The 14465-nt window shown below is 36.0% G+C and overlaps 1 protein-coding gene across 5 annotated transcripts in view; it reads left to right on the plus strand.

Annotated features, from left to right (window-relative positions):
* The window catches only part of CTNNA2 (catenin alpha 2), a 456927-nt gene that overhangs the window by 90246 nt on the left and 352216 nt on the right, over nt 1–14465 (plus strand). For all 5 annotated transcript variants that reach the window (XM_074148276.1, XM_074148277.1, XM_074148275.1 and 2 more), the window contains exon 6: nt 5707–5910. In XM_074148276.1, the coding sequence (XP_074004377.1) occupies nt 5707–5910 (204 nt within the window). The remainder of the gene's footprint in view (nt 1–5706; nt 5911–14465) is intronic.

A 14465-nucleotide genomic window follows, 5' to 3' on the forward strand; every position in this document is an offset into this window, starting at 1 on the left:
ACTGTCAAGTAGCAGGTTCTCATTCCTATTCTCTTTTTCCCAAAGTTCAGAAACCTGTTGTCCTTTTAAGATATTTTAGGAAAAGTTTAGAATTTAAAATAAACACCTATAATAATATTTCTTCATAACCATCTATCAGTAGGTAACTACATCATACTTTATTTAAAATATAATAAATAATAGTTCCGTTCCTTTCCTTAGAACCTGTAAGGTTTTCTTTCCCAGGAGTGTTTCTTGTTATAAAAGTGGATTGAAAGTCCCAAAAGTTAGTTCTGGTCAATATGGTGTGTTTTGTGTGACGTTAGTTAATAAAGCAGCTGTGCAAAAAAAGCATTTGATGTTCCCGGTGGACAGCAAACTCAACCTCAGTCAGCAGTGCACCCTTACAGCCATGCAGATCAGCCGCCTACGAGGCTGCATTAGTAAAAGTGTAAGCATTAGGTCAAGGAGAGTGATTTTTGCCCCTACATTTGCAATGTATGAAACTGCATCAGATCTTCCAGGTTATGGGGCTTCCCAGTGTGAGGAAGACTGACAGACTTTAATAGATACAGCTGAGATCGCAAGGCGATGGGGGGGCTGCAGGACATGACAAATTGGGAGGGGATCACAGAATTGAGAATTTTTTGGACTGCAGAATAAGAGACTTTGAGAAGGGATGTTGTTGGTGTCTTCAACTGCCTAGTAGGACGGTGTAGAGAAAATGGAGCTAGAGTCTACTTTGAGCTTCATGGTATTTAGATCAGAGGCTACTGGCACAAGCTGATTGAAGGAAAATTCTGTTTGGATATTAGAGATTAAAAAAACCCAACAACCGAAACCTACACCATGAATGTGATCAAACACTGAAAGAGGGGGCAGAGAGATCTGGAAAATCTCCAAGGATGGAGATTTCATCTTGACTGGATGAAGCCTTGAGCAACCTGGCCTAATGTCAAAGTTGACTCTAATTTAAGGAGGTATTTAAAGAAGATAACCATGAAAAGTCCATTCCAACCTAAATTATTTTGTGATTGTGACTTTTCATTATCAGAATATCCCAAATAAATACTTAACTGACTTCTTAAGCCTAGAAATTCATTATAAACAAAAAATTTTATGTGATATGGATGAAAAATTATTGAGTGCAGCTCAGTAGCTTTTATTCTTCATGAGCTAAGGTTTGATGGTCATAAAGATATCTTCTTATTTAGGGGAAAAACCCCATAAATATATTCATTTTCTATATTTTACAGTGAAGAAAGCTGGATTGTATTAATTATACACCCTCATAGATACAAACTTTATTATTTAAAATGTAAATAGTGTTTGCATGTAACACGTACAGAACTTCCTAAATTTATTCATAGAGAATGAGAGAACTGCTTGTGAAACTAGTCAGTTGGCTTTCAGTGGTCAGAGATATTGGAGATATTTGATCTGCAGATTGTTCATCCTCAAGGCTCAAAAAGGATGGAAATATTCCAGGAATACATACTTGGTTGGTCCTTGTGTCTCATAGAAGACTGAGTGCAGGGTCTTCAAAAACCTCTAAGAAGAAAAATGTGATCCATGACTTGCTGAGAAGTGTAAGATCTACTGTTTGAAATTTGCTGTGTAAGTAGAGAACCTTACACCTGTGGCTATAAGGAAAGGAGGAAAAGCGAGGCATTTCTGGAAGGACTGGTTATAATGCTGCAACTGAAACATGAAAATTACAATAGTGTTGTCTGGATGTTGCTTTGATCAAGTCTGTGGATTGAGAAAGAGGCTTGCTATTGGAAATCCAGTAGTCTCTAGTAAGAAGTGCTTGTTAATGACCATTTTTATGGTTGGTTTTTTTCTAAAAAAAAAAAAAAGAACGTATGACCATTAACATGACCATTTTTTAGTCATTGGAAAAAACAAAAACAAAAACAACAGATTTGAATAAGAAAACACTGAAAATAACTGGAAACATGCAGCTAATTATTTTTTTTAGTAACTTTTTCTTACTTATGGGATAAAATGCTAAGATAGTTCATTTGACACAGCTTCAGCCTTCCTACTACTGGATTAAACATATTGTTGGAAGATGAATTTATATTGCTGATTTCTGAAAATCCCAGTGCTTAGGAAGAATAGCGTAGTCGTGAACTCTATTCTTTAAGTATTATAATTTGACTGAAAAGCACAACTACATAAATATGCATAACGCCAACTCTTAGAGAAGTAATTTCTAATTTAGATGCTTGTAAAAATGCTCTTCTTACTACTGTGAAGCATAGACCCTAGAAGATTATTTCACATTCTGGGTAATGTTGCATTTATTTCTGCGAAGTCAGCAGCGCCTGGAGCTGGTACAATATGCTCTCTGGTTAAAATTCTTCTATATGTCCTTTTTATTAAATAATGAATCTTCAGAAATTTCCTGACATCCTTATGTTTATTATTATTTAACTGCTATGCATTCAGTTAAGTTTTATATTTGTCAGGGCTTAATCCTCTTTCTCTGTATAGTAATGAGAGTTATGTTTTTTGTGTGTGGAGTTAATTGGAAGTTTTATTGAGAAATAAGCAGATCTTTTGTAAAAGCCCTGTCCCGTTGAATTAATGAAAGCATATTCACTTGGAATCAGAATTTAGCCTACAATAAGTTCATTTGAGCATGTTCTGTTTTAAAGCAAACAGATACAGTTTTCAACGTTAAAGGCAAATGTCGGTTATGTATCATGTCCCTAAATCCTGATTTACATTTTAATAGTGTGTTGTATTTTTTCAAATTAACTATATCATTTGGGTTCTGTTTGTTGATTGCTCTTGGATATTAAAGGAAATAGACTAATCATAAAGTTATCAAAATGTTGTGAAAATTAAAATGCCTCATTAACAAAAATCCTATGTGTTTTAAAATAGGTGTCATTATTAGATTAAGTTTTTCATTCTTATTTCACTATTTATTTTCTTTTAAACCTCAAATGAGAAGTGCACAGCTTACAGAGCATTTTTAGAAAATATGCAATTTTGAAAACTCTTTGCATGACTGGAGCAGAAAGTTACTGAATTACATGGTGTTGTTAACGCACATGTAAGGGGAAGCAGGCAATTATTGCTTTTTTTATTTGTTACGTTGAACCACAAAAGGAGAAAAGCAGGTCAGAATATAATCTAGCGGTGACTCAAAACTCATAATATTACTTAAGGTTGTGCACTGATAGGGCTAAAACACATAGTTTCTACCCCTATATGCTGAGGTTAATACAAAGACAAAGTTTTGGATTTTAGAAGAGCAAACTTCAGCTCACTCAGAGGTCAGTTGGGAGGGATTCCATGGGAAGCTTCCATGGAGGAGAAATGAGCAAGTGAGTGCTACAAGTTTTTCAAGAATGCTCTCCTGGAAGTAGAAAAACAGTTCATCCCCTTTAAACGTAAGGGAAGTAGAAGGAGCAAGAGACTCCTTGGCTTAAATGTGAGCTTCTGAGTCTGCTCAAAACCAAAAGAGAAGCTTACCAGAGATGGAAAAGCAGACAAATACCATCTGAGAACTACAAAGGCATTGCCAGAACGTGCAGAGATGCAGTTAGAAAAGCAAAAGTTCAGTTCGAATTGAAAGTGGCCAGAGATGTCAAAAACTACAAGAAAAGGTTCTTCACGAACATAAACAACCAGCAGAAACAGAAGGAAAATTTTGGCCCGCTGTTAAACAGGAGAGGTGAATTAATCACCAACAACACTGAAGAGGCAGAGGTTCTCAACACTTTCTTCACCTCTGTCTTTACCAGCACTGTTAGACCCCAGGCCTTGGGAACAACAATCCAGGTTGAGGCAAACACAGACCCACCACCAGGAGGGAAGAGTTGGTATAAGAACTATTACAGTATTACCCCTAAAAATAGATGGTTCCTGACAGTATCCACCCAAGTGTGTTAAGAGAGCTGGCTCTCTCCATAATCTTTGAGAAGTCATGAAGATTGGGTGCTGTCCCAGAAGACTGGAAGAAGGCTAATGTCACCCCTGTCTGCAAGAAGGGCTTAAAGGAGGATCCAGGAAATTATAGGTCCATCAGTCTTACTTCAGTCCCTGGGAAACTTATGGAACAAATCCTCCTGGGGGCTATCACAAGTCAAATGAAGCAGGTGATGGTGAAAAGACAGCATGGATTCACCAAGGGCACGTCATGCTTGACAACCCAGATTACCTTCTATGACAAAGTAACCTGCTTGGCTGATGTAGGGCAAATGGTGGACATCGTCTAACTGGATTAGGCTTTTGACATGGTTCCCCCCAGCCTCCGCCTAGAGATACTGGTGTGTTATGGTCTAGACAAATGGTCTGTGCAGTGTGTGGGGAACTGGCTGACAGGTCACATGCAGAGGGTGGTGGTAAATAGCTCCTTTTCAAACAGGCAGCCTGTCAGAAGTGAAGTCCCTATGAGGAAAGGCTGAGAGAATTCGGTTTGTTCAGCCGAGACAAAAAAAAGCTTAGGGAAGACCTTATCACCACATTCCAATATTTAAAGGGTAGCTACAAAGAAGATGGAGACTCCCTTTGTAAAAAGAGTCACATGGAAAGGACATGGGGTAATGGGCACAAGATACCTTTGGGGAGATCCCGATTGGACACAAGAAGAAAATTTTTCACAATGAGAACAAACATTGGAATAATCTCTCCAGGGAAGTGGTGGATTCCCCATAATTAGACACTTTTAAGGTTTAACTGGATAGGGTGCTGGGCCAACTTATCTATACTGTGCTTTTTCCGAGAAAGGTTGTTCCAGATGATGCTTGAGATCCCTTCCAACCTGGTATTCTATGATTCTATTTGATATTTGGTAATAACTTTGTTATATAAAATGCACAACTGTTTAGCAGTGATCATAATTTAAGAATTAACATGTCGTTAATAGAAAACAGTCTTTGAAAATCAATTTTTTTTCCGGTGAAATAAAGATATTTTGCTAACCAGTAGGCTATTTGACAAATTAAAGACATTTTTAGACTGTCTTCACGTAGTGCTCTCTTTTTAGTTAAATAATCCAGCACTTTTTCCTGATTTTAAAAAAACCAAAAGCTTGCAAAAGCCTTTAGAAAAAGGCTTTTAAAATATGCACTACAGAATGGGAGTGAGAGGTATTTAACATTTTTGTCTAAGTGCAATTATCTAATAATAGTTTTCTTACAGCGTTAATTTCCTCATTTTTTTCATTTAATTAAGAGGTAATCTAGTAGCATTTCAGCAGTGTAGTATACTGGTGAAAATAATCCAGATGAAGTATTAACAGAGAATATTCCACTCTCTCTTTAGTCATAGATAACTTGCACCTTTCTTATTTCCTGAATATCCATGAAATTGTCAGAAGATTCAGGAAAGAATAATACTACTTTACTTCAGTATTAAATATATATATATTTACAGAGGTAAAGATGCACACATTGAATGCATGCTACAATAGTTTGTATTGATTTATTTCGTAATATGTCCTTCCCAAATACATATTTGAACAGGTTGTGTTCAAATAGTCTTGTAACAATAGGTTCTGAATTTTTTTTATATATATTTTTTTTTTTATATATATATATTTTGGGATTTTAGAGCTACCAGATATTTCTGTAATATTGAATTTTCAGGAATTTGATAGGTAATTTATTTATATGAAAGACAAAAAACTTTGCTGACATAAGAGACGCTTAAAAAATGCTGAAGACCCATGTACACTCCTGATTATTCCACTTGTATTTTGTTTTTTAGAACAAAATTATTTTAGACCCAATGACTTTCAGTGAGGCCCGCTTCAGACCATCTCTTGAAGAAAGGCTGGAGAGTATCATCAGTGGAGCAGCACTGATGGCAGACTCCTCATGCACGCGAGACGACCGCCGGGAACGAATCGTAGCTGAGTGCAATGCCGTGCGGCAGGCCCTGCAGGATCTGCTCAGCGAGTATATGAATAATGTAAGTTATATGCTCTTATTACTGACTTCTTTTTCAGTAGATGATTAAACCTTTCTGAGGCTAATGCTATGACTTTAATAATTAACAAAAACAATAATGCACCTTTATACCAGGAGTAAAGGTAATGCTATTTGAATTATTTAACTTTTTAATGGTATGCTATTTGAATTATATAACTTTATAATATATTGCAAACATTTGACAGAAGTTTGGTACAATAAGCAGTTCACAGGAATACTTTTTTACCTGCAAAGGAACTCCATGCTCCCTGCAATTTTAGCATTGAAGTTTCTTCTTATATAATAAATAGCCAACAAGTATTCCTCTTGAGGTAAAATGCTTTTTTAGTGAAAACCAAGGCCAGGCAATGCAAGTGGGAAATGGCCTTAGAATTATTGTCCTAATGAAAGTGAATACAGTTCATTTGCGACATTATTTCCACTGTGCAGTGGTGGTTACAGTGTTTGTTTAATAGGATGTTACCTATAGATAGTCACGTGAGGTTGTCTGCTGTGTCTTCATAGCTGTTGGAGCTGTTAAATATTCAGTTGCCATGAAAATAGTGTTTATCACTAGTCCTGTTCACACAAAGAAACATATCTGCAGTATTTAGATATAGTTGTCTGTGTAGGGTTTCAGGAGGTGTTAAATTGTTCAATGTGATATTAAGCTGTAGTGCATGACCTTTGCTCTGCATAAGTTATCCCAGAAAATTGTTTCCACCTAACATTGTGTATTAAAACTCAGAAGTACTACCACTGTGTCCTTAGGAGGATGTGTGGAAAAATCCTAGACTATGTCAACAATCTATTTTAAAATACCAATTTATTGTTGAGAACTCTGTTAATTTGAGTTTATTTGTATTTGTGGTTTTTTTTTTTTATTTATTTGAATAAGAATATTTTATTTATTTATTTGGTTTTGTTGTTAAGAAAAGATTTTTTTTCTTTTCTAAAACTATGGTGGCTGCCATTTGAAACAAGCAGTCATTATACCTATGAGTGACATTCTGTGGCACTCTGTACACAGTGGACACTGGGTTCTAAGGCTACCAAAAATTTTCACTGAGTCTATGAACCTGCTTTATATGACCTGAAATTTTTGCAAACGGGTATCAGACTGACCATCCTATACTTTTCTGTTCTTATCTGTCATTGCTACCAGACTATCGGATGGCATGTTTTGATCTCATTTTTCTAGAATCATCAACATAATGTTGAAAAGATTGTTCAAGTATAAACCTTTAATGCTGTTATTTTCATTGGTACTGTTATAGTTAGTTGGTAGACTGATAAAATGCAGCATCAATAGTGCAAAATTCAGTCCTTTAGTCATTTTACGGTACAGCTCAAAATTAACTGTCTTTTTTTTAGGTATTATTTCATATAATAGAGTTACCTTAAGGAATAGCTGTTTGTGTTGGTGCAGAATTTAAAAGCATATATAATTTGCTTTTTGGTTTTTTTAATGAAGTAATAGTTGAAAGGTTCTTGTGAATGAGAGCAAAGTCTATGCTGTTGTGTTATGGGTTAGAAATTATAGACACAGCATTAAATAATGAGTGATGAGACTGTGGTGGAAGAGGACTTGCTGAGTTGCTTCCTACAAATTCTTGCTTTGTAGAATTATAGTTAGGTGTAATCTTTAATGGTCTTTCAAAAAACTTTGAGAACGGATGGATTGTGGGGCTTCCTATTTTACTGTGATGCCTCTTTTTAAGTAAACAGGGTTTTGGTAACAATGCAATTTGCCCTTGACCAGAAACATTCTTATTGTATTTCTGACCACATTTACAGAGGGAGGAGAGTTTTGAATGATTGTAGGAATTATGATCATACCAAAGATGGCTAATATAGTTTCATGGATTTTACTTAAAAACGTAATGCTATATGAGCATCTGTTTTTATTGTTACCACAATACATTTTTGAATGTCTTCTTCCTTTTTTTGTATTGGGATTTTTTCCTGTACTAATTAGTTTAACAATTCTGTGATGGTAGAATTTGAGAATGTTACAGCATTAAACTTGGTTTTCCAAGCTGATCTTAGCAGATACAACAAATGGGATTCAGTTTACAGATTAATATACATAAATTTAGGTTTCTATACACAGCTACAAATGGGTAAACTAGAGGCCTCAGTTCAGTTGTTTAAAGATAGATGCCTAGTGCCATTTTAACTGCTAGTTTAAATAGTCTGATGCTCATTTGAACAGAGGCTCCTTAATCTCTCACTCAGAAGTATTTGGATCTACCATGGGTCTTGTGTTGTACCTGCCAGCCCCACTTCCATGTCATGTATACTCTAGGGAAGAACAAATGGGCAGACTCCTACCTTTATCAAATCATTTGAGTCTCAGTTGCTTAAGCTCCTGTTAAAATTGATGGAGATTAGATCAACACGGGAGATCAGATCGATACCGTCAAAGGAACCCAAAGAGCCATTCATATGACTGTTATAATCTAATATGGGATAAGTTAAATAACCCTAGACTCCTCTGATTACATTAACTAAATCTCCATTAACTAGGATAGAAGATTAGATACCTAGCTTATAGGCAGCTTCTGTTTAGGCATCTATCTAGAGACTGAGTTTCACCCATTTGTCTGCCCTGGCCGAATTTCCTTTAGTATTTAACTATTTGCTTGAAACCTAGGGATGGATTTTCTTGGGTTCGCAGTAATGCTAAGCATGTTCGTTGTGACAAAGGATTTCATTTGTAAAGTTTTTTAAAAGCTTGGATGAGTTTCAAAAATATAAAACTGAAAGGCACACTCCAAACATTACTCGATTATAAGTTTGACCAAGAAGTGGCTAGAATGTCAGAGCATGTTATCTTTGAGATGGTTTGGCAAAGATTGACATCTTTAACATCTTCTGCCCTTAGAGCCTTAAACCACTGCAATTCTGCTCTCACTTTAAAGCCTGTAAAATTTAATCAGATATTGATGCTTTGTGTTTTCTGCCGTTTGATACCTGGAAAATGACAGATCATTTGTGGCTGTTAATTGTTGATCAAATCTGCATACTGGTTTTGATACTTGCCATGAGATGCAGAGAAAATAGGAAAAATTAAATATTTTGTGGTCATATTTAAAGGATACAGACAATGAAGTCCAGGATATTGGCAATGTGCTGTGCAGTCAGTGCTACTTCAATCCCTCTCCAGCTTAAAATTGTTCCTTTCAAGTTATTTACTTCTATGATTTGGGTTAAGAGGAATGTTTCTTTTGCATACAAGAGCATTTCTATTTTTTGATTTTTAAGCAGATTCTATATTCCCTTGTACCTGTTGGATATTTGCACTCCGAAGTCCCATATAAATTGGTGGTTGTTTGTGTTCTATCTTATATTAAATTTTCATAGAAGCTAAGTAAAATATTGAGTGCAAAAGAACATGCTCGGAAAGGAGACGACGTTCTTGAAGCTTCACTGATCTTTTGCTTTTGCACCAGTGGATGGTATTGTAGACATGAATCGGTGGCTGGATGGTTTATAGGCAGCTGTATCAAATGCAAGGTTGACTATGTGATGCTGCATCGTGCTTTCTAGCATTTCAAATGATGAATGCTGAAGGCAACGCAAGGAGAAAAAAGGGTTTTCCCAGGTTTTGTGTGCAAGAAAAGGAAATAGCTTCCAACTGAACAATGTAAGAACTTCTGCCTTTTAAGTAGTACAAGATATATAAGGAAACCTCCTCCACCTGGAGAACCACTCCCTGTGACCACCTCTTTCTTAGAAAGTTCCCTGCAGGGAGGGATGAGTTTTACCTTCTGTGCTTCTGCAGCTGCGGGGCTTTTTTTTTATATTCTGTGCACCTGAGATCTTTTTTGTTGCTAGTTGCTTTGCCAGACTTTAGTGGATCAATATGCTCTGCTCCATAGGAAGGGAAAATTTAACACACATAACAATGTTGTTTTCCCCATTCATCTACCCAGTTTTTATGGATCCATCTCAGACTAACCACGACACAAGTATGTAATGATCTTCTTACAGTTAGTTGTATGCTGGGGTAAAATCTCTCTGTGTATTATCCAGAGTTTTACTGAGTAAGTTAAAGCTGTTTTGCACTTCAGAAAACTAGATAGACAGATGCCACAGGTTGTCTGATCATTTGGTGAGGAGGAAGCAAGATTGGTGAAAAAAACTTCAAGAGGTGAGGCATAGGGATATGAGTTTAAAAAAAAATGTAGATACATTCAAAATGTTGGCAATCAAAGAATAATATGAAAAGAAATTATGTAAACAGAAGGACAGGGCAGAGCTCAATGCAGATGAGCATTGTAAGGCTGGTTTTGCAGTTACATTATTTTCTATTATAATGGAAAAGTGACAGAAATGTGTTTAGAGGATTATGAAAAGACATGGTTGGAGAAGTGCATTTTGGTTCCTCCGTCCTTCTCCTCAGATAAATGTTGGTTTGTTCCAATTGCTATGTGTCAAATTAGATTTTTTAATTTATTTTTTTCAAGCTGTCTTCGCAAATATTCATCTGTTCTGGTCCCATTTCAGAGATTATTTAAGCAATTATTATTTTGGAAGGTTTTTGAATTATATTGCTGCAGGAAAATTAGTCCCTGGGAACTTTACCAGTTGTATGAATAATTATGCATTTATATAATATATTGCATTGACAGAAGTCCCACAGTACATAACCCCTCTTGCAAGAACTTCTATGGAGATGAGATACAAAGTGTTTCATTATTATTTGTGGATCTGGTAATATATATTAGTTTCATTTGTCTTACCGGTATCTCTGTCAAAATATTTTCCCAGCACGGTATCTATTATTTCTATTCTGAACTCAGCTGAACTTTAAAATCTTTTATTTCTGGGAAGCAGCGGAAAGAGGAATCTCAGTCTGCTGGGTCGTATGACTTTTTTTCCATCTCTCACAGAATACTGGTAGATTTTTTTTTTTTCAGATTTTTATTTATGTATGATAAATCCCATCATTTATTTCAAAATAAAATTACATTTCTAGACTTATATCCTACAGAGAAGAACTAAATACAGCTCCACTGAAGCTCTTAATACAATTGTTTTCCATTTGTCTAAATGAACAAATTATTTAATGGATGGTTAGTTCTGATTGTGGTCTAGTTTCCTGCTGGTTTACCCCTCTGGATCCTTCATGATTTGTATTGCAGGCTGTCAGGGAGCAAAAAGCCTGGCAGCTCCAGCTTTTAAACTCAGACTCCTAGATTAGAAGTACACTGCCAATCTCATATAACCCAACACTGACTAGGTACCCTTTCTGGCAAGCATCAGGGTACTGCTGTGTTGATGTCTGATAAGGATAAGAAAAGAAGAAAATAATATCTTTAGAAAAATATGTTTAAAAAAGGATGCTTTGAATTCCTTCTGACATCATCAGTTTTCTATGCCAAGCAGAGAAAGACTGATTTTTGGGTTGCTGAGGTGTATCAAAGAGAAATTTGGAAAGCAATTGACAGGTGAGTAAGCCATGACCATTAAAGACCCCTGTAATCACTTGAATACTGGCTTGACATTATTTCAAGTCCACATTTGAAAAGGCAATTCCTATCTGGTTCGAATATAAGGTTATCTTTTTAAACCTTTGGCCTCATCATTAAACCAACTTTTATTCTCACACCTTCCTTTTCCTCTCACCCAGTGCTTCTGCTCCCAGCCAACATTTCAGAGAGCCTGGGGTTTGCTTTTATTGTAGTTGGGTTTGGGATAGGGAATATTTCCATGTATCCAAGTGGAATGAACAGTCCCTTATGAAGTCCTTGTATTACTAATGATGATTTAATGTATAGACATGAGGGCACTGCAGGATAGGCACTTTTTTGGTGATATTTTACTGATATTATCAGAAGAGTAACATTGCTTAGTGTTTGCTCTTTGTAATCCTGTTCTCTAAAGTTGCTACCCATTCCTGGTGTCTGTTCACTCTAACTGAGATGCTATAAGCTCTAATTCCTGTTTCCTACAGAGAAGAAAATGTCATATCTTGAAAATGCAAAATATAAGAAGAATGAAAGAGAAAACACCAGTCTACAAGAAGTTTTTCTTCACAAATGTATCAGTGAAAAATTTGAATTGCTCAAAGTAAAACTATAGTGCTGCAGTATATGAGAATGAAATGTCCTTAATGGATAGCTGAAGTTATTGTGCTTGATTGGAGAACGAAAAATATGACAGCAAATGAAAATCTATAAACTCTCAAGATATTGTCAGCTTCCATATTTAACAGCTCCATCTGAATTCGTATTTAAGAGAAAAGTATAGGTTTTTTGTACGTTTCAGTTCTGGTGCTGACTTGCATAAGGTTAATCTGGGTGACAGTGAGCAGTAAATTACAGTTATGAGACACAGAAATGTCCGTAGCTGTCCTGAGATGAGTAATCAGGGATGAGTGACAAGAGATTTGATGGCTGGGTCATCAGGATCAACTGATTTAGGCATGACGGGTTCAGCAGGAAAATTTTTCCATTGATACCATTGTTGAGTTCCTAGCTTTCTGAATAATTTTTAGAGGACAATGGCTTATTTTAAAGCTTCCTACTGTATTTCAGGGTAGAGTTAAGCTATTTTAGTATTCACTTCACTCTTTCAGAGGCTATATGAACAGTTTTGTCTTTCCTAGCTTAGAAGAAACAAGTGCAAACACAGTAGTTATGACTGGAGGAATAGCGCGTATTCCCATATGGGCAAATACTTATGATACGTCACAACGTTGCTTCTCAGTCAATTTCCGTTTCTTTGCATTTATGCATCCCTCCCGAGTGCCTTGACTTCTCGTGACTGTACATAAATCACTCTCTAAATACACTACCTACAATGTAACTTGAGCCACCTTTCAAGGAACCTTCTGACTCTTCTTTTTTGATGGTATCATCAGGGCCTCATAGGGGATGCCCAGTATTTTTTGATAGTTTTACAGAAATGTTGCACCACTTACAATTGCACAAGGGAGTTGTGATTTATTTGTTCATTCTTGTATTATCTGGCTTTGTAAGTCCATGTTTGGTCTTTATTTTGGTTTTCCTAGCAGATCCAGAGAACCATGGTGATGTTTCCCAACAAAACAAATAGAAAAGCCCTGTGAGAAAGTAGGACTTTATGCCTTGAAAATGACAAATATGCTAAAAATCTGTTTTGACTTCAGATTTTGTTGGTTGTAAATTTACACAGCATTGTGGTCTGTTTGGACCAGTAGAGTTTTAAATTCACTGAATTATTATCTGTGGGAGGAAATGCTGTTTCTGAACCACAGTGCTGATACCTTTTCCCTGATGGTGTCCACTGGAGATAGATGCCTCCTATATGCTCTTTGTCTTTCAAGCCAGACCACAATATGTCATAAGAAAAAATTTGTCTTTCTTGTTAAAATAAAAAGTCAAGCCATGAGGTTTTTGAAATCTAAGGGTGAATTGCTATATTAGGTTGAATGATGTTTCTAACGAGATTTCTCTCCAAATTAGCATGGAAATTCTCTAGACTGCCAGTAAATCCAACCAAGTGCCTGCATGTGAGGGTTTATTTTCACCAAATGTGAGGGTTTATTTTCTCACTTTCTTTTATAACTCTATGTAATTAATGAAGCTCAGTAATTGACCTGAAGAGTAGGGAAAAAAAAGTCTAAATCGTGTTACATTCCAGTGTCTGAATGAATTCTACTTCTTACTGTCACTTTGTTATTTCATTATTAAGTAAACTGCACTTTTAAGGATTGGTTTAAATCTAGACATACTTATTATTTGAAACCATGCATTTGGCTTTTCCGTAACTGAGGAGTGAAGGTCAACTTCCCTGGAGTTGCAAACATTGCAGCAGGCTAATGTATGTAGACTTGTGTAATACTTTTCCTGTCCACACATCTCGGTAGATGGCGGGTCATGAAGTTAACGGGCTTTGCAACTTAACTTTCCAAACCATATTAGAGGAAGAGTGCAGGAGTGACAGGTATTTTATTCCATTTACGTGGGTAAAATATTCTATAGACCTTAATGTCCCAGAATAGTTTCTGAGTAATATTTTGTAGAGCAAATCACCTCATGTAGATCTGATAAGATAAAAAGGAGCTCCTCCTTACTTCTTCGCTGTTTGCCCTGTCTCTTCCTCTTAATATTCCTGTTGGTGTTACTTTGGATACTGTGATTGAAACTGTTTTCTGAACCATTTGGGTCTCAGCTGAAAAAATCTCATTTTTTCAGATTTTTCTGTGTTATATCCCACAACCTCTTTTTTTTATTAGAAATTAATAAAGAAGCCAATCAGAAAGCAAGCCAGGGATCAGTATGATTTTTCAGCAGGTGTACGCTCTGTCCACAGGAATCGAGCTTTAAAAAGTACTATATCTTATATTAAAGGTCTTTTCCAGTCTAAATGATTCCATGATTCTATATTGTGGGGCATTCTAAAATACCTCTTCTAATTTGGGTAATATTACGTGAATATATTGCCCAAAAAATCATGTTACCTCTGTCACTAAATGTTTTTAAAGAGTAGATAAGAGGAATGATAGAAGTCCATGTGATCGAATTGGAGAGGATGGTTAAACTAAGTGACAAGATGGAGATATAT

The sequence above is a fragment of the Numenius arquata genome, chromosome 5 (genome assembly GCF_964106895.1).
Source record: "Numenius arquata chromosome 5, bNumArq3.hap1.1, whole genome shotgun sequence".
Lineage (NCBI taxonomy): Eukaryota > Metazoa > Chordata > Aves > Charadriiformes > Scolopacidae > Numenius > Numenius arquata.